Raw genomic sequence first — 27,371 nt, forward strand, 5'->3', positions numbered from 1 at the left:
AGTTTATCACCAGATTGTCCTTTCATCTTTAATAAACTTAAACTAATATTCATGTTTGACTGAAGTGGCTTTAGCATCAGTGACTTCTTGCACAATTGCATATTGTGTTGATTAATCTAAGTAAACCTTAAATCAGGTTCTAAGACTACTTTGATTATTATTTTAACTTAGGCAGAGTCAGTCAGTACATCTGAGCTAATATAGGTCACTTAGTCAGTCATACTCTTTAATAAAGCAAAAGACTCTCAACTCATCACAACCTGCAATCAGTATTCATTGAGGTGGAGGTGGCTAGGGGGTACTGCAGCAGACCGGGGTGGACAACTTTAACCTCAAGGGTCAATCAATAGGAATTCTACACTAAGAGCTTTGTTCACAGTGATGACGCTAAGCAAGCGCACATGCACAAATATAGCCATGCCTACACAATGCACCCTTGTTCCTCAACCTCTGGCCACAAATTACCTGCCCAGGGGACAAAGGCCACTGGTCGCAGGCAGGCATGTGTGTGCTTGCAATGTGTGTGTGTGTTTGTAATAGCAAGTCTCCAGCTGAATAAGGAGAGGTCCCACCAGTTTGAACCAAGAGCCTCTAATGTCCCCTCAGTAATGATGGGAACACGCTCGTCTCCATTTAACCTGGAGCTAAAAGACTGATTAAAGGTCAGAGAGGCAAGAACTAAGCTTTAGGCTTAGTCTACTGATCTACAAATTGTCCTCCTCATTTACGGTTTTAGATCAAGATTAGAGGTGATGCGTGCTTTTTCATCAGTGCAACAGATTTTAAATTGCTTCTTAAAAAGTTGCATCTATGAAAAAACAAACATAAATCCAAAAAAATAAAAATTAAAAACAAAGACATTGCATTTTTTAAATGTTTGCTCGTACCTCCAGCACAAGTGGCTGAGCACTGGGAGCGTATGATAGCCCATGTATAATTGTGCTTGATGCGGTTCTTCATCAGTTTCTCATCAGCTTTCTTTAGAGTATATTCCCAATGCACACCAGGATTCCAGCCCTGCAACAGCACCTAAAGGAAAAAGTAATAAACAGGCAAGTAAGTCACAAAGAAAAAGGAGAAGGAAAGTAGGTCTTAATCATTTTACTGAGACCAATGACCTACTACCTCTATTACTAGAGTCTCATTGGTGGGACCGGCTGATATGAGACTCTCTGGTCTGTTATATGGTCTTTTGTACTCGAAAATTGCTCCAGCAACGGGGTGTCGGCCAGGCCAGTCCACGGTCCAGTGGCCATTAAGGTAGTAGCGTCTATGTGTGTCCCTGACAGCCAAGTAGGAGGTGGAGGAATTCAGTTCAATCACACGGATGCTCCGAGCTCCAGCTGGGACGGTTATCACTGCATAGTACTCTGAGAAATATTAGAAGATCTTAAATAAGCATTAAAAGTGACATAAAACTCCAGCAAACAAAACAAAATGTTAATAATATGATATTAGGCTACACAGATTTTATGGTGAGGACTGCACCATACAAAGTTTGTGGGACATGAAAACAAATATTAGGTTTTAAAGCATTTCCAATAAAATCGCTAAAAACCAATGAAGTGAATAATTCATTTGTGACGTACGGTTAGTAAAATGCTGTTTTGTGTACTGTCCTTTGTAAATCTTGCAGGTGGAGTTGTCTCCTTTACACACCCCACAAGCATCGGGCACAGCTGTGGAGCCTAAAACACGGTCACAGCCAACTCTCTGTGGAAGAAAACCATCAGCGCTTTTGATGACAGTGTAGCTCACACACATAAAAACACAAGACTGCGTCACAGTACGCATTCGATTACAACATTTACAAAATTCCAACATTTATTATGTACGTGGTGACAGGTCAATATTTTACTATTCATTACATCTAAAGTAGCAGACAGCAGGAGAAATAAAAGAGTCTATTGATGTTCTTTACTGCTTACATCCATTGTCAAACTTCATGAAGCCACTTTGAAAGACCTCACACGCCATATACATAAATGTAGCACTTTGACATCAATGTTTGGTCACATCATGTTACTTTCCAACTTAACATTTAACATTACCTCACACAGTCCATCAATGCAGACATTAGAGCTGTCTGGTGAGCAGAGTGTCCCATCCTTAACTTTGCTGGCCAAGGCAAAAAAGAAATCATAACCTTCAGCAAAGCAGTAGAGCTTGCATAGATCTTGATCTGGAAGAAAAAGAAAATGGCCATAAAAAAGGCCTCTTTTATCATTTCAAATAATCTTTAGTTACGAGTTTTTTTTTTAAATTTAAGAGGAAAGCTTTCTCACCATCCACTCTAGTGTATGGTCTCCAAGTGTAGTACCAGCCTCTGAACTGTTTGCCGTTGAACTCAGCACACTGTTGTGCTCTATAGTCAATGGTGTTCCTGGGACAGTCTTCAGTATTGCAAAGTTTGTATGACCTGGAGGAACCCTCGCAGAACTTCCCTCCGTATGCCGGTCTAAAGAGATGGATTTAAACGTGTAGAATTCAAGGTTTTTCTGCACGAAACACATAATAACATGCTTCCAGTATTTTATGGATCTTCTTTCTTCATCTTCTATCTGTGACTGTATGTTCGTGTTGAAACCCCAAACATGGGTGACAGTAGAGTGCAAAGTATTGAAATAATGTTAATGGTAATAAAACATTTAAGATAGTTTTTATCTGTAGAGTCTGTGAAATTCTGATTGTGTTGATCCATGAGCATGTTTCACTCCATATGTGTGTATAAGTGTGCCTTTGTGAAGGCTTGTGAAATCACAGGTGTATATCCTCGGGTTATGTTCCTAAAAATCTCTTGGATGGGACAAAAACAGCTGCAAACTCTCCAACCACTCTCTCTGTGTTGTGTTCTTTCGTTTGATATCTCTGCATTTCATCTTTCACCTTTTTAATCCCTTTTCTGTCATCCCCCCCTCCTCCTCCCACTTTATTCCACTTGCCTGTCTTTGTCCTTCTAACCCTTCACCACCAGCTTTCCTTTCCTTGTCTTTCTTTCTCCTCCTCACTCTCTGTCTAATTTAGCCCACCACTTGTCAGGATCTTGGCATGACATGATAAAAAGGAAGTCCCAGCATTTGGAATAGGGGCCCCTGACTGACTGACAGTGGCAATAATCATGAGTGACTGATGAGTTGGGGGCTAAATTAGCAGATAAGTGACAGACTTGTGTGACTTAATCACAATTCTTAATATACTGTTGGCCCTTAGTCAAACAATCAGAGGTACCACAGGCCATCCAAGTCTTCTGCATGTTATAGTAAGAAATTATACAACTAGAAAACTATACTTTGACAGATGATGACTTTTAGTAGACTTTTAACACCATTTAGTAGAACTGTTCGTAGTGTATTCAGTAGTAGTTCAAAGTAACACTTGCTGTGAGGACATGTGTTAGTGTGGTATTATCTGGCAGCAGTATGATAGTTAGCATATAGCTTAGCATAAAGACTGGATACGAGGATTAACAGCTAACAAGGTTTGTCCTGAGTCGGTCTAGAAACACATCTAAAGCTCAATAATCATTCAGTATATCATTATTCTTAATTCTTATCTTAATTGTTTAATTAGAACACAAACACTTATTTGTGATACTTAAAACAATATCAATGATAAGACTCCCATTCCAGGACGCTCCTAAGTTAATTTAAAATCCAAAAATTATTTTAGTCTGGCTTAAAAATCATTAAAAGTTTTTAAAAGGATACTAAGGACAAGTGGATGTGAGGACTTTTAAATATAGAGAAAACTAGGTGCCGCTTCAGTTTTTGTGTTAACTGTCAGCTAGCAATACAGACAGAAGAGGTTTTGAGTAAAGTTTGTAGTCACTTGTACATTTATGTTTTTCTAATGCTACGTAAGATTCTATGTAAATATAATGTCAGAGGCCATTGCTTTGTCTTTCCCTACCTGGGGTTGTTGCATTGCCTCTCACGATATGTAACGCCGCTCTCACAGCTTCTAGAGCATGTAGACCAGGTGGACCACTCTGACCAGTGGCCATGCTGAGGCCTTGGACCCTCATCACCCTGTTTCACACACTGGCCCCGACGACACCACTGAAGGGAACAAAAGAGCATTGATATATGGGAAAGAGAAAGATGCAGCAGAATGGGGGTTCAAATAGAAACTGTCAAAACTAGACCCGTTTTTATCTTAATCACGAGTGAACTCACACACAATCAGACTGCAGCATCGTCCATCTTTACCGTTTCTCATATGTAGCATGTGGCATGCATTTCTCATTATGGGGAACGCTCTGTTCTAGGTAGAGTGTGCTGTGGTCATTAATAGGATCACTGAACATGCTGGCTGCAAACTCACTGGCAAGTGCTATTCTAACATCCGTGCAAGTCTGTGGGACTGGACTTAACAGAGATTTTGTAGAGAAGAGCAGTGAGGTTAAAATCTGTTTAATACTTGATTTGATTGCACTGCAAATGTGCCTTATTATGTTCACCTCTGCCACGTCAAGACATGACTTACTGTGCTTACTGTACTGTTTTGTTTTGTGTTTTTTTTTAACTGTGGCCCAGTCCTGGTTACATGTTCACAGTCTACCAGTAAAACCTTTTCAAGGTCATCTCATGCTCTTTCAATTTTCAAAGACCAATTTCTCTTTCATTCTGATCTCTGGTGGACTGAAAAGCCATGTGCATATAGTGTTACTAGCTGCTTCTGACCAAGCAGCTTTCGAGCAGTGAACACTGCCAAATGTGTCCCTTAAGGCAGCAGGCAAAACCGAAGATTACACGATCGTGGATAAAAAAAAATAAAAATCTTTAAATATGTTTCTGCACTTCTTTGGACTGCATGCAATGATGGTTATCGTACAGGGAAAACTCAAAGCCACAATCGAGTACATACATCAAAGGCCGAATCATTAATCAGCTTCAGTGTACTTCTTCTCCCAGAATTCCACACACACTGGTATTGCATAAGCTGTGCTATGTCCATACATCGAACATATGCAGCTGTTCTTGTTCTCACTATGTGAACAATAACTACACAAGAGAGCACAGACCCACACGCCAGCATATGCAGACTCATGCACACCTTACCAACTAATCTCATGGTCCTTGACTAAGAACTAGAACAGCTGATTTCCCCTCAGTTTTCCCCCTGCGGCTGAGTGCCGCAGATTCCTATGTGAGGCAGTCAGTGTTTGTGCTCGGTTAATTTTCCCGTGGAGGGGGAGCGCGAGATTAAACCATCAAGTTTAATATATTGAGATGCAAACGTTGATGAGAAGCTGTCAGGGGAGTGAGGGTAAGAGAAAGAGCAAGCCTCGGGGGGGAATCATCTTGAAAAGAAGAATGAAAAAGAAAACAAAGAATAAATAAAGAGCGCAGATTGCTTTTTGGATCCAAGCCAATTGCATATTTCTGCCACATCAGCAACAAACGAACTGCAGCTGCTCCCTGAGGTAAAAGAAGGAAGGACAGAGTGGTACCTAGAGCAAAAGAAAAAAAAGGAGTTTTCATTTACACTACCCTCAAATGTACTAAATCAAAGTAAAGTTGCTGATTTGGCTTGAAAATAACTTAAATAGTCTGTGCTGGGATATGAGGCCATTGCTATGTAAGCAAAAAGCAGTTAAAAGAAGTGTAGTATCACTCAGTTCAAGCCATTTGCTTTCAAATAGCTGGACTTAACACTACATAACAATAAAACACTCAATAAATGTTACTTTTATAAGGCTATGCACATCATTGTTGCCTTTTCAGTGTATTCATAGCTATGGCTTATTGTCCTTTGCAGCTTACTGACTTAAAGGTCTGTGGTATCCCTAAGTCAAAGAATGTGTTTCCCATTTTTACAAGCTTTCCCCCGCTTATACTTTTACACGCTTGGTAATGTAAAGAAGCACACTGCCAAAACACTGCTAGGGCAACTGATATGCAGGAAGGAGAATTTGCCCTGAGAGTGAAGTCATTTTTCAATAGACGTGTTTAAATCCACTTTTCTTAAGTTAGCACACATAACAGAGTAAAACTCTCTTACTGAGTTGTGTTACTCTGTTGGATGGTATTTTTCTCACCAAAACTGAGAGGAAATGTGTGTGGGGCTCTTGTTTAGGCTGTCCTAAAGAATAAAGGCAATGTTTGCTAAATGCCATATCAATTGGAGGAACATTTTGGCTCCTTTGGCTATCAAGAAACAAAGGTTATCTTATTGGTGATATGACTAAAAGCTAACTCTATGCCCTGAATAGATTGTGGACTTTTTTTCCAGTGTACAAATGACATTTTGAAGAAGGTATCTTCATTTTCCTGCTAGCGGTTGGAACTGTCTTCCGCTTCAAATGCCTCTAAGGAAATGGATAAAAGATTCCAGTAGAAGTCAGCGGCTCCCATGCCACTCATGTGATGCCACTCTTGAGGTAAAAAAGCCTGTGAGTGTCAACCCCTTTAACCAAACACATCGCCATACCCACACATGCGCACACACGCACTACATCATGTGTTAAGTCACCATATCGGGGCCGCAAGCAGAGCCCTCAGCAGCTGGCATGAATTTGGTCTCACACTTCCTCCCAACACGGTGGCACCACAGAGCCTTGCAGATATCCTGGAACAACATAAGAGAGAGAAACATGGAAACCTTAACTTACTTCTTGCTCCAGATTCCAGAAACTGGATCATCACGATCCTCCTCACAATAGCTGTAAACAAAGCTTGCAGTGGGGAAAAATGATCACTTGTAATAGCATTTTGATTTTGCCTCTTGAGAGCTAATAAAACATGTTGAAGGAATCTTGCTGAATCTGCAACTGTCTGAATAATTATTTTCTGGAGAGCTTCCCGTGTGCAGCAAATGTGAATCTCCAAAATATTTATGCTTCAGTAGCTACGGTAAAGACATCAGCATCGATACATAAAATCTGGTCTAAGTGGTTCCAACATCATCTCTGTTGCGGATCGACGTAGCGATCTTCAGCTTTGAGGAAGTGAAACACCAAAGTGAAGAAGTAACACAGAACATGAAGATTAGGACAAAGTATTAACAGGGCACAACTGTTTTACCAAACTTACATGATGTAATGGCTGTGTTACTCAGTCATTAAAGATTCAGCTGGGAGCACCGGCCTGTTTCCCTGCTCGCATTGCCTGAGAAACACAGCCTGCTGCTTTTTAACATGTCTACTCTGTTGCTATTTGAATGACTATATCAGATTTTGACAACTTAGTGCAGATGCTGACAGACACCTCAGCCTCAGCTTGCTGCTGCCAAAAGCCACCATGGAATTCATCCCAAGGACTATTTGTCCATCTGTTTCGCTTGCTCGGGCCGTTTGTAGCAGTAAAATAATGGCAGAGAGCGGTTAGCGATGGGAGGAGAGACAGAGAGAAATGATGGATAGTGTGTCAGAGGCTGAGAAAGAAAGAAAAACGCCCATTAACATTATTCAATTTTTCCTATAGAATAGCCCATCCCTATCTAACCGCAGAGAGTATCATTTGTTCCCTCCAGTGGTACCTTATCTTGACAACAGCTGCCAAAAAGTTTAGTGAAAAAAGAATTCATTACACCATGAACTGCGCCGCTGAGGCCGATTCTTGTGGGCTGTTTTATTTTTTATGAGTAACAAGTGCTCAGAAAGACAGTGAGTGTAATGGCTGCTTGGAGATTTATCAGTCCAGAGCACCTTGCTGCTACCAGGTGCACAAGCGTATGTTATAAATGTAATAATCCACGGATATTCAGACGTTTATATAAGCACACAAAGAAGGACAGCATGTGCAGAAGACCTAGGATTCAAAGCCAGCTACTACTGGCACTGGCATTTCTTAGAGCATAAATTAAAAAAGTCACTTGCTTCAAGTCCCATACTGCAGACATAACATATTTGATACATACTGCAGTAACTTTATTACAAAGCATTAAATATCCATCTTGCTTTATCGTTGATCATTTTTGGTAATGATATCTTCCAGATGAAGAAAATTTGCTACACAGAAAATGATAAAGGAACAAGACAGGTTAAAATAAAATGTTAAAATAAATGAATACAAAGCACAAAATTGCAGTACATATATTATCAGATTTTTATACTGGTCCACTTGACTGCAACAAATAGAAACCTTTATCCTGTGTGTGACTAAATGCTATGGTGCTGCAAATATGTGCGCCATTGTAGTATACAAAAAAGGTCACAATAATCTGTTAGAGGGTCTGTGACAAAAATGAACTATTGGCTGCTAAGGGTCTGTGGGGTAGATGGATGGTTTAACCTTGTTTGTTTCTTCAGAGAGCTTTGTATTTCATCTAAACACTGAGAACATCCTTGCCTGAATGGTTCAAACAATACAGGTGCAGCTTTGGCTCAACTGAGGTTCAGGTGGGATACTATATTTTAAGACTGATTACATTTAACAAGTATTTAAAGCCCTATTCGGATTATCTGGGAGAGTATTTCTAACAGTAAGATCAGCAGCAATGAGACAATGGGAGAGCAACGAGCAGAGATTCCCACTGGCAATGCTCCAGTATATATTTAGTCATCTATCCCAGTGAGTACAGTATATCATGGGCAGTCTTCGAGTCTCAGTCTTTGTGTGTGGATGCATATGTGTGTACATGCACAAGGGCATGTAACCCGGATCAGTTTCTCTTTTCCTTCCTCTTTTTATTTGATTTTTCCTCTACCTCATTCATCCCATCCCACTCTTGCATTCTTTGACTTTTTTCCCCCTAACTAGCAACACATGATTGTTAAAAAAACGTATCAAATGCTCACGTTCCAGTAGATGTGGTGATAAAATCCCTGACTGGGATTATAAACCTGTTTTTAAATTAGCATTAGATGGCATAAGAGAGTCCAAATCAGTTTTATTACCTTCTTAAAATCAAGGGTGCAGAGTTTGGCCTTCTCCCCAAACTGCCATTTGCATTGTGTGTCTGCATCGTACAGCTCGCCAGGCAGCTTCTCAGGGTATTGATACTCTGTGATTGCTCTTGGTTCATCTGATAGGCACAAAGCCTGGGCAGAACTGGGGAATTTGATAGGGAGATAGCAAAGGAAAAGCACAAAAAAGAGTTAAGTAGCTGGCATATGAGACTGCCTGCTGTGCACATAGAAATTCCAAAAGCGAGCATCACTCCACGTGTTCCATTGTTCCCAGCACAGTGACAACTGTAAAGTGTAGCTATGGTAACATAACAAGTTGGCAAACTCAAAACCTGTGGGTAATGTTTTAATGCATCAGACACTCAATTATGACAGACATAAAAAGTCCTTGCCCATATCGCTCATATCCTAACACCAGCAGGGGGTTTCCAATGTTAACTGATATCACTGGTTACTATACAGCGATGTTTTACAGCTTAAACGCTGCAGTCGGGGAATATAATACAAGAATATGGTGGAAAGAGCATGAAAAGGCAAAATATGCTGGAATGGTTCATTGTGTTAGTGAGTGGTCCTGATTGCTTTAGCAGAGTGTATGAGTGTCTGTGTGTGTATATGTGAGATCTTCCATTGCTTTATGGGCCCTGTGTGTCTAAAGAGAACAATGTCTGTTCTACAAGTGCAATATTCTGGTATTCTACATTATTCACATAATATGGTTTCTGAAAAATACATTACATTTACAGTACTGTGTAATCACACATATCAGCAAGGACTCAAGTAAAGATTGGGAGGACTTAATGTAATTCACAAGTAAAATTACAAAATGATTTGTAGGATCTCTTGAGGGCAAGAGGCTTAAGACAAAATTTACCCCCTCCCTAAAAAATGTACACAAGATTCTCATCAGCTAAAGATAAAAAAAGCATCCTTTCTTTTCTATGATTCCCTCAGGATCTACAGGCTCACCCCATCCAGACCGAGGGCTATTTATATCTATCTATTTTTTTGTTGGCACATAAAACACAGACAGCAAACTGCTGAAAAAAAAATCATAAAAGGTTTAGATAAGACTGGTCACAAGCAGACTCATAGCTGAAGAACATTTATCTGCAAGACTTTTTGATTAACATTGCTGAGTGTCAACCAAACATATCAAACAAACCAGCGTCCAACAAACATACTGTAAACACATTTTATGTTTACAGTATGTTCGCTGCTTGCAAACTTCCTATTAGCTTAATTTTAAATTAAGTCCGTAAGTAACAAAGTCTCACTAACTGCATTTCTAAAACGGAAACATTTTGCATGCTGTTTGTCATTTGATTATTATGACTGACAAGATATAATGTAGTATATCTGTTTTACAGATGGAAATGATTGGTTTTATTACTTTAGCATAGCCGGCCAAGCAGTTTCCCTGTCCTAGTTTTTAGGCTGAGATATGCTATGCTAAATTAAGATAAGCTAACTAGAAATGGTCACAATCTGCAAACCATGTAGAGACTTTTTCTGCAACTCTGATGGAGCTTCTTCTTCATTCAGCTGCTCCCATTAGGGGTTGCTGCAGTGGCTTGCATCTCACCCTATCTTTAGTATCCTCCTCTGTCCTCTGTCTCCTCTGCATGTCCTCTCTTTGTCCAGAAATCTTTCCTGTGCTCTTCCTCTTTCCCTCCTGCATGGCAAGTCCATATTCAGCTCCCCCTGTTTAATGTACCAAGTTTCTCTTCTTTGCACATGCCCAAACCATTTCAGCCTTCCACTCTAAAACTTTCTTTCCAAACTGCAAATCCTGAGCAGTCCATCTAATATACTCATTTCTAATCTGGTCCATCCTCGTCACTCCTAGTGAAAATATTAGCATGTTCAACTCTACCACTTCTGGTTGGCTTCTCGTCTTTTTTTGTGCTACTGTCTCCAAACCAGACATCATAGCAGGTCTCACTACCGTCTTATAAACTTGTCCTTACACTTTTGCTATTATCCTTCTGTCGAAAATCACCCCTGATACTCCAGCCACTACACCCTGCCTGCACTCTATTCTTCACCTCTCTTGTGCACTGTCCGATGCTTTAGATGGCTGACTCGTCCACCTTCAGTACATGTCCTGCATCACCCTCACATACTTCACTGCTACTCCCAACATCCTCGTATAATACCACAACTCCTCTCTTGGCATTGTATCATATGGTTTCTCTAGATCTACAAAGACAGTGCAACTCAACTTTTCCATCAACACTCTCAAAGCAAACATCACATCTGTAGTGCACTTCTCTGCCATGCTGCTGCTCACTAATCATCACCTCTCTTCTCAGCCTAGCTTCAACAACTCTTTCCTAGAGCTTCATGGTATGCCTTATCAGCTTTATCCCACTGGACCTACTACAGCTTTGCACATCACCCTTGTTCCTGCAAACTGGCACAGTACACTTCTTCTCGATTCCTTACACATCCTCTCACTCCCCAGGCTTGTGCTAAACAATGTGGTTAAAAACTCCAAAGCCCTTTCTCCTAAACATCTCTATACCTCAACAGGTATGCCATTTGGACTACCTCTCCTTGTGCTCTTCATCCTCTTCATAGCTTCCCTCACTTAGTCCCTACTGCACTTCACTACCTGTGCTCCATCCATCCATTCCTGCCCTCTCATTTTCTTCACTCCTCAGCTCCTCAAAGTACTCTTTAGACCTGCTACACATCCTTTCCAGCTTGATTTCTCTGCCTAATCAGTTGCTACAAATGCTTCACTCCTTCCTTAAACTCTCAGCAAGGAGCTAAATAAGCACATTTCTCAGAGGAGTCTGAGAGAGAAGGGGATCTTGAAGCTTTCTGGTTGGTTTCACCAGCTTCAACAACAAAAACAACTTCAACTGGCTTTTAAGGAATTTGCTTTCACTGACGTGAAGATTATCCATCCATGTTAGGCATGGAGGGATAAAGCATCTGACCATGCGTACAGTCCGGCCTGTCTGTCATGGCTGACTGAAGAGAAGTAGATCTAGAGTGAGTGTAATATAAACTCTGCTGGCTGACATAACGCTTCTCTCCATAGCAGATGAAGGAGACACTGTGGAGTCTCATGATTGCAGCTAGGAAAACATACAACATTTCAGCAATAATATCATTCAGTAATAATGCAAGATGACGACTCCTTGATGGTTTAATGTTTCAGCGCTCTCCTCCATGTGACCTCAAGAGGTGATGGGAGTTTAATATAAAACTGACAGCTCTAACGAGGTTGAGGTCATCCCAGCTCTAATAACTCAGCGAGGAAATACACTGTCTGTCTCCGCCACTCTGAGAGGGGAGACCTGACAGTTCAGCTAACACACGGGTAAATTTAGTGGTGGGCACTGACTCTGAGCTATCTAGTTTCAAGTATACACGCACACAGACACACACACCTACATCCACAGACAAATAGAAACATGTCCAGACACATGGGCGCGTTGTCTGTGATGGCTGTTTTCCCGCTTGGGAGAGCAGGCTATAAGCAGAACAGTGCACAAACCAACTGCCATGCAAACTTACGGCTTTTACAAGCATGCATCTTGATGCACAATAAAAGTGCATTTTGTAAAAGAGCACTAAGAGAAATGTAGGACCATATTTCACTTAAATTAGCTGCTATGGTAACTACATTCTTTACTTAATTGCATGTAGCCTCTTGTTCATTCAAAGCTTTAAAATTGCTTTTGAAATATAAAATCTTTTACAGGTTTTATATAGGTAAAAGTACAATTTTTCACTTGACACATTAAAAATAAAAAACACAATGAATGCATGAATTAATTAAGTGGCCAGTTTGAAAAATGTAGTTGTTGTGTTTGTTGTGTGAACTCTAACAAAAAGGCAGACATGAAAATTCTTAAAAACACTAGTTTAATTTCTTTTAGTCAACACAATGAAAGTAAAAAAAAAACCCCAATTGCTTACTTGAGGAAGCGGCTGAGGTACTGACGGCTGCAAGCAGACCAGGAGAAGACACCGTTGTGACCAGCTAATGTGGGAGACATGATGTTGCCTTCTGACTTTTTACAAACATTCCCTTCACCATCATGGACCATTCCAAAACTGGAGAGTTAAAAAAAGAGATTTTTATCTACAAATTCAGGTGACATAATCATCTACTTCACATGTAACAAATGCAGAAGTTGTCATTCTAATAGATTATTTATTTTTACATGAATTAAAACAAATTTTGGTACATTTTTCATTTCATTGTCGAACAAGGTTGAACGAGGCTGAATGTACTTTGGAAACCCTTACTTGTGTCCTGATTCATGGGCGATGGTGAATGCCAAACCCAGGCCAGTGTCCTCATTAATGGTACAGCTGCGGTATTTGCTACACATCCCGCTAATTGGCGCAAACCCTGCAAAAGCAGTGATAGATTTTTGTTTTTGCAATCTTTAATACAAGTTTTATTCTTTATTAGTTTAAAAAAGCCATTCCAAAAATAACTGTAATTGGTTAGTTAAAATAACTGCTGTCAAGTTGCTTCTTCTCAGCTTTTTAACTCTACATTGCAAGAGAAATTTCTCAAACGATACGCACTGGTGTGAATTTGTGGAGGGCACATGTCGGAAATATCAAACAACATCAGTGAATTCAAATCCTTCCATATGATAACATATGGTGCTCTATATAGTCACATATGCTACCTTTTACTTCACTTTAAAACATTCTTTCCCTATCTTCACATATTTCTCATATCTCTCATTCTCAGTTAAACTCTTTTATAGTATTCAGCTCCCTTTATGCCTCTCTCTGTCCTCTCTCCTCCTGTCTCTCACATTTACAGCAACCTCTGGCTCTGAATCAAAAAGGCTAATCCACACGAGAGCCTCCCTTAACGTTTTTTCCTTAGAGTTTCATGGCGAATTTGGCCTTAAATGTTGTTTGATTTACATCTCTAAGTCTTTGCCACAGAGTGGCTCATGTATATAACTAATGTGAGCAATGATATTAAATATAACAAGGGAGATTAACTGTGAGAACTACCATTTATTTCTTTTTTGTGTTAGGAAAGAGGTAGGTCATTGATATTATATGACAGTTTTGAAATATGAATAAAAACATTGAAGAATAGGGCTCTAATAGTAATCCAAATAAACAGTGAATGGTTGTGCTAATGCCTATTTTACATCGTACTTCTGGGAATTAGAAAGCACTGATTCTTATTTTGACTAGACAGACACACAAACACACACACACACACACACACACACACACACACACACACACACACACACACACACACACACACACACACACACACACACACACACCTTTTATCTAAGCTTGCACAGCTGTATGGATGAGGTTAGTGCCTGTTTCGACACTTTATTGTAAAATCTTAGGTCTGGGGAAGTTACACTCTTGTGTTTTTCTGGTGCAAAAAAGGGGAGTTTTTTTCTCACAGTGTGGAAGATAAGAATGTGTTTGCACGGTCATTACCCCAAATAAGCTTCTGTTATTGTGCTAGGTGATGCACACTCACAGAGACAGCGTGTGTCTGAATGCTCAAGCCAGCTTAGTCTATGTAGAAAAACACTAAGCACTCTAAACTAAATGAAAACCTGATAATGTGTCCACTTTCTGAATTTCTATCTGGTTTTTCTCTTATCTCTGTTACAGTTTTTGCCCGTTGCTTGAACACTATAAACCCATGCTCAGACTAAAGTAACACAACGTGAAGCTTTTGTTACCATACCTCAAACACATGTACCCATACCTTAAACAAAAGCGCTGCTTTGCACCCCAGTACCAATTATGCAACACTCCTACTCCTTTATGCAACACACCTACCCCTTTATGCAACACACATGGTCCTGCATGCTACACTCTATTTCATACATAAGACACTTCGCTCACAAAATGAAATCTCAGGGTGCCATTCGGAAAACACATGTATCCAAAATACAAAACACATCGGATAATTGCAACCACTCAAATACACACCTGAAGGCACGTACTTGCAAAACCGAACACCAATTAGCCAACTACAAAAAGCCCTCAGCGTAGCCATTTCAAGAACTTTGCAAGCATGGATGGAGGGAGAGCAAGAGGAAGAGGAAGAGGTAGAGGAGGAGGAGGAAGAGGAGGAGAAGGCCGAAGAGGCCATGAACGGACCCATATTTCTGATGAAATACAGTTTTTTCTGAATGCTTAAACCCTAACTGTGATTCCTGTAGCACAATCTCTAAAACTATTCAGACTTATAGCAAAACCACTCACTGAGTTTGCAAAACTAAAAGCACAAAAACTGCTTTGCACTCAGTTTGCAATTTTGTAACACACACTTTGCAAAACTGTAGGCACAATTCACTGCACAACACTCAATTACCAAATTTCCAACACACTCCTAGCAAAAGTATACACATGTATGGCTATCATTAACACTAATTTGCCAACTGTCTGGCACACTTTCACATGTGAAAACTTTTTTAGATAATTAGTTCACTTTGCAATCAGCCTAAGCACTATAATACAGGTAAGCTGTGTGTGCGGAGTACAATGGAGGGAGCAGAAAGAGTGAGAAGTAGAGGAGGCCGAGGAAGAGGACGTGGAGGTGAAGAAGTAGGATGAAGAGGACGACAAGGACAAGGAGGAGCAAGAGGAAGACGAGGAGGGGGGAGAGGAAGATGAGGAGGGGGGAGAGGAAGGGTAGGAAGAGTAAGAAATAGAATTGCTGATGACATCAGAGCTACAATAGTGGACCATGTAATCAACCGTGGAATGACCCTGAGGGTAGCTGGCCAACGGGTCCAGCCTAACTCGAGCCGCTACACTGGAGCAAGTACCATAAGGACATCTTGAAATGAGAATCGGTTAGTACAGTCACTTCGCACAAAGATTTGTAGCACTGCCATATGCCAATGAGAAACACACCAATACCATTGATGTAAAAATACTGCAATTGTACTTTACAGAATTGCTAGATGACCAGATGCTGGGGGCAGAGGAAGCATGTTCACTGCAGACCAAGTAACCCATATAGTCATTATAGCGATTGCAAATAATCCTATACTTGGAAATAAACACTTGTGTTTGTTTTGATGTGTTTGAATAAACACCAGTACTTGAAGTTTGGATCCCTCTATGCTTATGGATCTATGACAGCAGTATGAGCTCAAACTGACATAGCCTACCTTGTGCACAGAGAAAGCAAAAGCCAGATGTGTTTTGTATTCATACCATCAGTGTGCAGTTGGCGCATTGTGTGCTTAGTAGATGATGGCTTGTGTGTACTGTTTGATACGGAAACACCATTTTTACGAAGGTGTGAAGAGTTAATCCAGCTGTGTTTGCTTTTGCAAGAGAACTACAATGTTTTGATTATTGGGTGACAGGTTTTCTTATTTGTGTGAAGAGTTTTGCAAAATTAGCCAATAGTTACAAAAAATGTGCTTAAGCAATCAGAAAAAACTGTAAGAGCAACTTTGGTGGACCATGTCATCAACCATGGCCTGACTATGAGGGAAGCTGGGCAGAGAGTCCACCCACATCTAAGCCGCTTCACAGTGGCATCTGTAATACGAACATTCTGACTAGAAAACAGGTATGTCTTCACCTCCATACCTTCTGCTCTACTCAGATGGTTTCATAGCACTGTTCTACAGTATATCACATTACCATATCAAGTGTACGGGGTGCTAATGCTCCTTTTGCAGCCAAAGTGGCTGATTCCTTATATTGAAGTACAGTGTTGTACAGTGGATGACACAGTACATACAGTAAAGTACTGTAAGAAAAATAAGCAAACCGATGACAATATGTGGTTGTATTCCTCCAGAATGACCCGAAGACCTTCTGGGGGAGGACGGCAACGCCTGTTCACACAACAGCAGGAACTTGCCGTTGTGGACCTAGTGAGGGCAGACAATGCCATCCGTCTCCACCAGCTACGACGGAAAATACTTGCAGACAGGCGAGTGTTCAGCAACATAAACCATGTGAGCATCACCACCATCAGACGCATCTTGGGTAAACTCAGCATCACCATGAAGCAGCTCTACAGAGTCCCATTCGAGAGGAACAGTGACAGGGTTTCGACATGCAAGAGGATATTTTCCCCGGTGCCCAGCGGGAGAGGACACTGCTTGCGATGTTGATGAGGTCCTGTGGCCAGACCCCAACAGACGGCGGGATCCATGAGCCCACTTATGCACAATTGTCATGGTTTTTTGTGTTTACAGTATAGTGTTTTTTCTATTGCAGTATTATTGTGTTGTGGTTTTTTTTTTTTTTTTGCTTTATCTGAATTCATGGTACTGCGATGTACACTATTGAGTAGGTCTATTTGCGTTTTTGGTTGTTTGGAAATGTGTCTCCTGTAAATGTGCCTTCTGAATACACAATGGAAATCAAGGACTGCAGTGTTTTATGTAAAGAAGACTAGTGTGTTCCCCCTGATCTGTAAGTGTTTGCATATGATGCAAGTATGTGTCATTTTGTCAACAGAGTTACATTTTGACAGAGGAATGTTAGGTTTTGACAGCAGAGTTTAGGTTTTGGGAGTGGAGTTTCATTTTGGCACAGATGTGTATGGTATATTTCCCAGTGTTGTGTCGTGTTTACTTGTGTTTAGAGTTTTGGCACAATGAGCGACGTTTTGCCAAATGTGTTCAAGCAACGGGCAAAAACTGTAAATACGGTTGGCAAAAAAAAAAAAAGTAAAAAAAAATTGCATCAGATGAACTGCGGCATGATATAGCACTGATATCAACAGTGTTATCTTTGTTTCACCTAGCTAACACACAACTTCACACAACATGCTGAAGGCATGTTGCTGCTTTACTAGCAGCTGAATATGGCGTTATTTTTGTGCCACTATTCTGAGTGCACGTAAAAAAAAATGCAGGTGCAAGTGTTGCATTTTGAGGAGAAATTTATTTTGAGCGAAGAAAAGCTAAATTTGAGTGAACAAAATTTGTTGCTGCGTGCAAAAAATGTATTTCAGTGTTTGTTATTATCCATACACACACACACACACACACACACACACAATAGCAGCCCCTCTCGCTCAGTTTTTGCATTTGCGCTTGCACGCAATGTGTTGCTGCGCTCTCAACATTTCTACCCGTGCGCGCTCAACTCTTTCTCTACACCGTTATATTTGTGCCACAAAACCAGCCAATCACAGACTTGGATGCAAAAAAATCTGACTGGCTGTTTTGGTCTCCAATCAGCTCGAAATGACGAAATGCAATATCCCAGAATCCATTTCGTCCAGAACTCAAACGAGGCAGTGGCGGAGGAACACAGAGTGGCGGAGTTTGAAATATTACTCTGGGTCACAAAATAAACTTTTAAGATATTTTCATGCGAGAATGGTGCTGTGTGAACTTCAAATATCTGCTCGATTTATCAAGACATCACATATTTGCATGAATTTTGTTCACTCAAATTTAGCTTTTCTTCGCTCAAAATAAATTTCTCCTCAAAATGCAACACTTGCACCTGCACCTGCGCTCAGAATAGTGGCACAAAAATAGCGCCACAGCAGTGAACAACACTTTATGAACAATTTCAAGAGGTGAGTAAAGCCCCCTTTTTCAACAATAATTAAGCTCTAAACAGGTAGCACAAATGTCAGCCTGGCCAGCACACACATTTAACTTATAGCCGCATTAGCTGTCTCTTAATGATCATTAAGGTAGCAGCTAGCAGCTATGGCTATTATTGGAGCTAGGCGGCAAAATCACTTGTGCCTGTATAACAGTGTTTATTTATTAATTTATGAGGATTTCGCAATTATTTGTTTCTTGTAAAGTCCCTAATTAAAGCTGTGAGAAGTCTAAAAGTAGACAGAAACAATGGCAGCGTACCTTACCAACAATATTTGATCAGTAATGAAAACATGGTACCAAATCACCAGAAATACAAAGTACCCCAAACAGCCTAAAATTGTTGTTATTGTTTTTTGATCGGATACTGATAACTGGTAATACATTTATAATAAATCTGGATTCAACATAAAGTTAAAAACTAAACATAAAAATAAAGAAGATGATAGATTTTTCTTTCCAGGTTAAGGTACGCTGAGCAAATATGATGGATCGGTGTATTGACAGGATTGTTTATTGCCTCAAATGAGGCCTTCTGGCATTTGGTTGTTGCAGAATCTGCTCTTTTGTGATTTACAAGCAATAGAGCAACAAAGAGGTTTTTAAAGTCATACCAAGAGTATCACAGGGTTCATTCTTCCAAGAGCAGATGTCGAGTCCCGTGAGGAGGATGGCGTGGTCATGGTGCCGGCCCTCTCTACCTCCCAGGGTGGACTGCCAGTGGCAAAAGCTGTTCAGTGTGTGGTCTGCATGGTGGTTGATTACTAAGCCATTCTGTGACATAAAACACATAAAAAGATATGATGACAGTATTAACTTCATTGAGGTAAAGCATTATTATCCATATATTTACTGCCAACTTACAGATTCTTTCTGGGTCTTTATAATCAATAACCAAGATCCCTTAGACATATAGCATGCATGTTGATAACAACATAAAGGCTTACAGATTTTCTTTTGTGTACAAAGGAAAACGTCTGTGAACATTTTTGTATTTTCACCATTCCTCCTGCTTATAAATACTTAATTTTAAAATCTATGAAGTGGCTGGCAAGTCTAAGCCATTGTTCTCAAGCTGCTTTACTTTTCCCAACTGTACCCCAACAGTTTGTCTCTCTCTGTCTGTGTCGCTCATTTACTCCTAGACTCCATGAGAATTTCCCCTGTGGCACAGATCCAGGGAAATACATGCTCTATTTAAACTGTAAAAGCCCCTAGTTGTTACAACAGCCCCAGGAAGACTTTGGAAGGACCAAAAAGATCTGGAACCTCAGGCAAAACAAACAAATAAACATACAAATGATCCTTTTTTGCATTTTTTTTTTGCACCTTGGTATGTACAGCTAAAGAACATGGTAACATATTGTTAGTGTATAGGGTTGAGTTGTCTGGGTGAATGATGATTCTGACTAAAAACTGACACGCTCACCTGTTCTTCATCCAGGAGGACGAGACCCACAATCACTATGTTGATATTTCCCCCTATTGTGCCATCTTTGAACAGACTTGAGACCTAAAAGGCAAACAGACAATCATTATGACGTATTACTAGAGCATCTGGCATTTGTCTAATCCATCTCAAGTAATGTTTCAAACTCATGTAATTTGAGACATAAACTACATGTGCATGAGTAATTTTACAAAGTTTAAAGTGGCTTGAACGTGACCATCAAAGTGACATCTGAAGTACTCGCCTGTTTATACAAATGCAGGATCTGTCATTAAAAACTGTTACTGGTACTCGAAGAGGATCTGATTAGTACAATCTAGGCTGATGTGTTAAAATGTCCTTAACTTATATTTATGCACCACTCCCATAATATGACTATGAGGGTTCGCTGTATGCCTTTCTCTAAGACCTCGCGAATACATCTTTAGGAAAACTCATTCATTTCCCTCTTTTCGTCCTGCTTTGCGCTGACTCACAGGAAGACACATGGCCGTGGTTTGTTGCAGAAAGGTCAGGGAGGTCATCAAAGAGCTCACTTAAACTAAGCTATGCTGAAAGCTGAGTGTTTGGCAGGCTGTCAGATTTCTGAATTGATTAGAGCAATGAATCCCTATATGTTTTTACATATAGGAATAATGTATCACACCTGTTTCCACAGATCTGTAGTGTTTTGTGATGCATAGTGCACTGCATGTTTTTTTAAATAAGTAACTATGATTTTTTTTGTCTTTCCACTGTCACTGTGAAAGCATAATTCTATACAAAGCTAAAGAGCTTATTAGATTTCCTTTCCAACAAATATTAAATGACTTTTGTAAGCCCCATGAGGGCTGGCAGGTGGTGTGAAGCGTTGGGTATTTTCTGTGAAACCCCATATAGTATTTAGGTGACTCCTATGAGGCCGGTGACTGCTCTGACTTTGTTTTTACTACAGGGAACTATGTTTTCAAAATAGATGGATTATCTTTGGATTTGTCAGTCAGTCATTAAGTAGCAAAACAAGTGTGACGGTATTCGCTTACAGATAAGCTGAGAGGAATGGAGGGGGACACTGCAAGCGTTGTGGAGATGATCTCACCCAGATATCAGTTTCCTGTTTTAAGATCTCTGATAAGTTAGTCTAGCAGACAGGATTGTCAAGTAACTAAATCCTTACTTCAAATAAATTGCATGGCTTCCTCTTTCATCAGCTGATGTTATGGTGTATAATAGCAAAAAAAGCACAGCATCCTAAAACTTCATTTGATGATGTGACTGCAAAGTTACACCAGGCTTTGTGGTTCTGCTGTTAAAGCCACTTGTAAAAATACAAGACAACTTTCCCATAAAGTTACAAGACATCATATTTGGTATTCTTAAAAAAACGAGTCAGCCTTAAGGTTGATTTATGTAACTCCTGTCTTGAATGTGTGCTGCGCCCATGCTAGCCTATAGGCAGAGTGCACATCAAACACAGTGGTAAAGACTAAATTTGTCTCACCATGTTAAGCACAGTAAGAACATATGTAGTTATGTTCTCATGGCCATGGTTGTCCATCATCTTTCTGTCCACTACCACAAGTGTCTCCACATTGAGTCCCTGGTTGGCCTTGTTCTTCATCAGCACTGCCCTTTTATTCCTGGGGATAAACTTGTATTCATCTGGAAGGATAAAAATATCCTCTTCTGGAGGTTTCGGCATGTCTGTGAAAACAGATGGAAAAAGATATAGAGTAAGAATTCATTAAGTAATAAACTGGTCTGAAGCAAAATGATGTAGTAACAGCTGAACAACCTGAATGGAGCATTACTCAGTGATCTATGGCTGCACAGTTAACATGATGAACTACTGTATGGAAGCTTCCGAGTGACTGATGAAAGCCCAAACAATAGCGTATATAATAGCGCCTTAATTGCAGCCATAATGTCCATGACAAATGCAAGCCTTCCTTTCCATTGCTGATTACATTTGCAAGTGATTTGAAATACATTTGTAGCCACTGGCCAAATGTTTACCTTTGCTTATGTGTGCTAACCAGCGATTCTGGCAAATAGCTGGCAACAGCTCTGGATGATTAACCGTGCTCTTACTTTTGTGACCTGATGTCATGGATAAACTGCCAACTGTGCTTTTTTTTTTTTTTTTTTTACTGTTGTTGACTCTGGCAGTCTCAATGTTATGCTACCATTAAGTGTGAAATCCTAGTATGTTTTCTGCCTTGCAGTAGCTACAGTTACATAAAGTAACAATATTTAAAACAATCAACTATATGAAATATTTACATGTTGAAAGCACACACATTCATCTGAAATGTATGTGCTTCCAGAGCTGTTTCATATTCTATAGACATGTAACATAAATATAGTGTATTTTTGTCCCAAAATGATGTTTTTTTTGTTTATTTGTTTATTTAGTACTAATGAAAGGCTGTATTATGAAAAAGATTTTGTAACTTTTGATGAATTGAAGCTTGCTATGTGAATCTGGGAGTAAAAGCACCTTCGAACATTCAGATTTGAACTATGACATAAAGTAGAACACCTGTTAGTGCAAAAGCACAGCATGCAACCATAGTATCTTGTAACGTTATCTTCTTAAGTCTTATTTTCAGTGTTTTGATAGGTTATCAAAATTTTGACCTGCTCATCGCTGGCTTAGATAATCTATAAAGGCTAGAAAGTTTGCTTATACAGGCGGAAAGCAGGTGAATGACCAAAGTGCCCTTCGACGAACACACAACGCAGGTGTTCGGTGATATCATCTTATAAAAATGCAAACATCATTGTGTTTTCATAGGGACATACAGCTGCTCTCGTTTGAAAGACCCCCGTGATGCAAGCAATGTTAACGGATCTTGTGGTAATTTCTTGAGAGCAAACATTTGTCATAGTGCAAAGTAAACAGAAATTATAAGAATTAACCTTTACTTATAAAATCAACCACAAATGTCTAAATAAATACATGAAAATGATGATTGTTCGAGGAATCAGCTAATCATGAATGAGTGTTATTGTGTTTAAAGATTTTCAGTCTAAGACAATCTGCTTTACAACATTTACAATCCCCATGTTGTGTAAGTGACAACACACTGCTGATTGTCTCCTTTACATAAAAAGGAGCTAATGTCTTAACAATATGTGAAACCCAAGTCAACATAGAATGTGTTGTCTTTAATCTTGTGTTACAATTTAAAATGAGACACAGCTGCTGTCCAATTTTCACAAGTATTTGTGAATGTTTGCTGCACAAATATGATGATATTACCATCATTAAATAGCAATTTGATGCTTCCACCAGCCACCCTCGTGAAGCTGTTACAAACAGAGTAAACCACAAATGTAAACACATGTAATATTATCGAAGGATAAGAAGGTTATTTAGTAAGTGTTAAGTGTTTTCATATGAAAATCTGAAAAGGGCAAAAATGACTTCATGGCTTTTTTTTTTATAATTAAATTAGTAAAAAGTGATCCAATATCAAATCCACCCTAAATCGGAGAATATGTGAGTAAGGCTGACCTCAAAATAAAATAACATTGTTTGGTTCTTAAACACTTAGGATGTCACCAATCCAGAAAAATTTTGTATATTATTTTTTCCCATTTTACTAATCTAAATGTTCTTTGCATTCTTCGTTATTTAATACTGCTTTTAAAGCAATTACCAAGATTGATAATTGCTTTAAAAGCAGAATCTTGAATTACCAATTCAAATTCTTGATATTTCCAGTCCAAATTCTTCTTCTTGCCAAAAAACTAAGACAAAGCAACAAAGGAGAGTTAAAAATAACCCGAACCAAACAAAAAACCCCTTCAGTAGTTTGTTTGGTACAGCTGTTACTCTATCTATTACAATCTAGCAGTGCCTAGCCATCCATGAAGAAGAGGATTTATGAGGCTGACTTTGGCAATAAGAGCCACCTCGTTGTTAAAAACTTTACCTAGCCGGCCAGATTAAGCACTTAAAATGAAAGTTTAGTGGTGCTGTTACTTTCTGTTTGACCGTGAAAACCCAAATACCAGTGAGATTTGGCTAGTTGACACATAATGATCTATGACCCCTATAGTCAAGAGACATTGTTAGGTTAGCAGTGCTTGCAAATTCTTTTGCAAGTTTCCGGGTTAAGGTGAAATTGATTTTAATAAACACTATGTAAACCAAATTATTAGAGGTTTAAAAGTATTATAACAAGCAAATAGGAAGGTGCAGGAATCAATAATGTATGTAAATCTTAAGAGGAATACTACAATGTTACATTAGCATTAGAAGGAGAAATTGCCCTTACATACATTTCTTCCTTCTCCCACAGAAGTGTTGCTTCTGCTTCTCCCCATGTCTGTAGTCGCTGTCATGGCGATGGTCATTGTGCTGTTGGCCACTTCCATGATGTTTTATCAGGTCAGCTTGAGTGTTGCTGTTATTGTTGTCATGCTGTTTTTGCAGTCCCTTGTATTGATGTTCAAACACTGTGTTGTCAGCGGATCTCTTTTGAAGCACATGTTGCCGCTGTGTTTGGGAGTCCCTTTCTCTCTTATAGAGGATGTGTGGCTGATGACCGAAGGGCGCTGTGAAGTTCTCCATCTGCGCCAAGCCGTGTGACACGGGTCTCAAGAAATATTCTGCATCCTGTGTTTGGATCAAACCTGACTAGAGGCAAAACAGAGAGTTTGATTAGCTTTACAGCACAACCTGTTACCTAGGCTGCACTAATCTACTGTTGCACCCATGTTGTCTACACTCAAGCCATGTGGAAAACCCTCAAAAAAATCTTTCTCAGGCCAAACAATCTTGAAAAAAGAGGGTCTCTTCCCAACTTTTTTGTGAAAAAATATTTAAACGTGACCCAATAATGAAATATTGTTTGCTAAAACCTCAAAAGTTCACAAATTCTTTTCCACTGAAAAAGGCCCAAAGGGCTGCAGTCATATATTTTAATGATAACGTTACGATAATTACTCTCGCCAGCTTTTCATTTAGCTACCCAGTCTGCCTCTTTTAGCAATTAGTCAAGGTTTGACCCTTAGTCGCTCTGAACCCGCCTCCCTTAAACCTCTTTAGGTCACTGGCCACGTTTCATCATGTTTAACATCTGTTTTACTGTTCAGGGTCAACCGTTATCTCACCTAAATTTAAACCAAACTTGGTCAGACAGAATGATTTTAAACCCAATGGGCTGGTGGCATAAACATGATATATGCTGTATAGCAGCGGTGCCCAATCCCGGTCCTCGAGAGTTACCGTCCTGCAGCTTTTAGATGCATCCTTGTTCCCACACACCTGAATCACATGAATGGCTTGTTATCAGGCCTTTGCCAAACATGATGGCATGCTGAAGAGATCAAACCATTTGATTCAGCTGTGTCAGAGTAGGGATGAATCAAGGTGTTGCAGTTGTACAGTTAAAGTCCAGACCCCAACAAGGTTTTAAATCCTTTGGCAGGACCTTAAGAAAGCTGCGGATAAATGAATGCCCATAAAGTTGTAAAGAAGAGGGCCAAATTTCCTCCACAAAAGTCTTAAAGAATTACTTCAGGTTAACGCTGCCAAAGGTCATTATGCACGCTACTTAATAATGGGGTGTACTTAGTTCTTCAAGAATTGCATAGAATCTTGTGAAATGCTTATTTTTCACATGACTGTCAATATATCTGCACATATTTAAGGACACAGCAATTTTCATTTATAAATGTTCTAACTGGGTCAGTCTGAATTGTAGCAGTGGCATGTTGTTATTAATCTCAGTGGATAAACTGAGTCAAAAGCCTTTTTGAATCTCTACATTTTACAGTGACAATTATTCACAATATTTTTTTAAGCTGACGTTATTCTCGCTTTATTTTTCCCTCTATCCCTGTCTGTGTCAAAGAGACATTTCAGCTTTCATATTCAGCTTTTCAATAAACTTCTATCAACACAACAGATTCAGACAGTTGGAGATGGTTTCCCTTGCTCTCTTCTTCTCTTTTTCACTCTCAGTCTCTCTAAACATGCACCACATTTGTGATGACAGTCAATTGGCATGTAGTGTTTGTACTTTAACTGCACTTGGCAGTTACAACCATTTCCCTAAAATATGTTTAAATGACTACAGTCGCCACTGCTTTTTTTCTTTCATTTTGTTTCACTGTGAGTGGAGTATGAGGCCCTTCATCCCTGCAGTCAGATGCTGGCTAACAGAGACACAGTGACACAGTTGCAGTGGTGAGGTAGTGAGTGTGTATTAATGTGTCTTTGTGTGTGTATGTGCATAAGTCAGTCCTTACACAGTACAAAGTGGAAGTTTGTGTGTGAGACAAAACAGTGGGAGAGACAGCTGGAAAATCAGGGCTCATAAATGTGAAACTCAAAAGTCTGCATGTGTAGATGTCTGCAGATGTTTCCATATCTCTAAGTAGGGGAATCTCTGGTAGCAATAAGTTAGACTCGCAGGAGCAAATTTCAAACAGTGATGTCTTTCATGCTGACAAGGTCTTCAGAACCAATTTTTTCATCATCACTCATCAACCTGGGCCGTTTACCCTTCATACAGGTCAGAGAACTAGCGAAGCAGAGTCTATGGAAAGTACCGCGTTGAGCTTTGCATGTGAAAACTATGAGGTCGATACAGATGTGTCAGCTATGACCACAATGACCATGCAGTTTACAGCTTTAATCACATACTGTAGTAAAAAAAGTTATTGTCAGTACTGTGCATTTATGAAGTAATTAGCATGATTGGTTCTACAGCTGTCAGAATGGCATATTCCTTGCAATATTATCAAATTATGAATATTAACACAGGTAAATGAAAGAATTATATATCCAACTGACCACATGATTCCTAGAGTGTGACATTAATGGTAAAATGGGGTAGAGGGGCAGGCTGCTGGGGTACTTTTCAAATCCTACTGTCAAGTTGTATGCTCAAGCCAGAGGAGAGCAGTTGTTATTTACAGATGTCCCATATTCAGATAATGATCATTTCCCACTATACAGTAACTGGTGTTTCACAGATGAAAGCTACCTACAAACAGCAACACTATATGGACACAAATGTAGGCCTAGACTGCTTAGTCTTTGAATTCAGCTGTTTTCAGTCCCATTGCCACGAGTGTAAAAGTCAAGCACTTAACCATGCAATCTTCTTTTACAAAAAAAATTGTGGCTCGTTTTAAAGAGCTCACTGAATTCGAGCATGGTACTATAATAGGAAGCCACCATTGCAAGAAGTCAGTCTGTAAAACGTCTTCCTTTCTAGATATTCCACAATCAACTTTAAGTGGTATTTTTGCAAAGTGGAAGCGTTTAGGAACCACAGCAACAGCCGCAAAGAGCCAGACCACGTAAAGTTGTTGAATGCTGAAGCGGAAAATGCGCAACAGTCGCCAACGCTCTGGTGACTCAATAACTGCAAAGTTGCAAACCTTCTCTGGCATTAACATCAGCAAAACATTCCATGCCAGAAAGATGAGGGTGCGTGATCAGTTATTGAGGGAAAGAAAGAAGTGAGAAAGAGGCTTACTAAAACGTTACCACCTT

The 27,371-nt window shown here is 39.7% G+C and overlaps 1 protein-coding gene across 1 annotated transcript in view; it reads right to left on the minus strand.

Moving 5' to 3' along the window:
* Nucleotides 1-27,371, minus strand: part of adamts16 (ADAM metallopeptidase with thrombospondin type 1 motif, 16) — a 53,186-nt gene that overhangs the window by 15,025 nt on the left and 10,790 nt on the right. Inside the window, exons 4-17 of the mRNA XM_086309912.1 lie at nucleotides 24,143-24,500; nucleotides 21,354-21,556; nucleotides 19,853-19,936; nucleotides 19,038-19,197; nucleotides 13,121-13,226; nucleotides 12,788-12,925; nucleotides 8,840-8,993; nucleotides 6,475-6,570; nucleotides 3,910-4,058; nucleotides 2,286-2,458; nucleotides 2,052-2,182; nucleotides 1,590-1,713; nucleotides 1,126-1,370; nucleotides 888-1,029 (exon numbers count right to left, since the gene is read on the minus strand). Coding sequence (XP_086166038.1) covers nucleotides 888-1,029; nucleotides 1,126-1,370; nucleotides 1,590-1,713; nucleotides 2,052-2,182; nucleotides 2,286-2,458; nucleotides 3,910-4,058; nucleotides 6,475-6,570; nucleotides 8,840-8,993; nucleotides 12,788-12,925; nucleotides 13,121-13,226; nucleotides 19,038-19,197; nucleotides 19,853-19,936; nucleotides 21,354-21,556; nucleotides 24,143-24,500 — 2,263 coding nt within the window. The remainder of the gene's footprint in view (nucleotides 1-887; nucleotides 1,030-1,125; nucleotides 1,371-1,589; nucleotides 1,714-2,051; nucleotides 2,183-2,285; nucleotides 2,459-3,909; nucleotides 4,059-6,474; nucleotides 6,571-8,839; nucleotides 8,994-12,787; nucleotides 12,926-13,120; nucleotides 13,227-19,037; nucleotides 19,198-19,852; nucleotides 19,937-21,353; nucleotides 21,557-24,142; nucleotides 24,501-27,371) is intronic.

Source organism: Aulonocara sp. 'chitande type north' Nkhata Bay, linkage group LG11 (genome assembly GCF_057382095.1).
Source record: "Aulonocara sp. 'chitande type north' Nkhata Bay isolate Kocher_YH1m ecotype deep benthic linkage group LG11, A_spYH_male_GT1.1, whole genome shotgun sequence".
In the NCBI taxonomy this organism is placed as follows: Eukaryota; Metazoa; Chordata; class Actinopteri; order Cichliformes; family Cichlidae; genus Aulonocara; species Aulonocara sp. 'chitande type north' Nkhata Bay.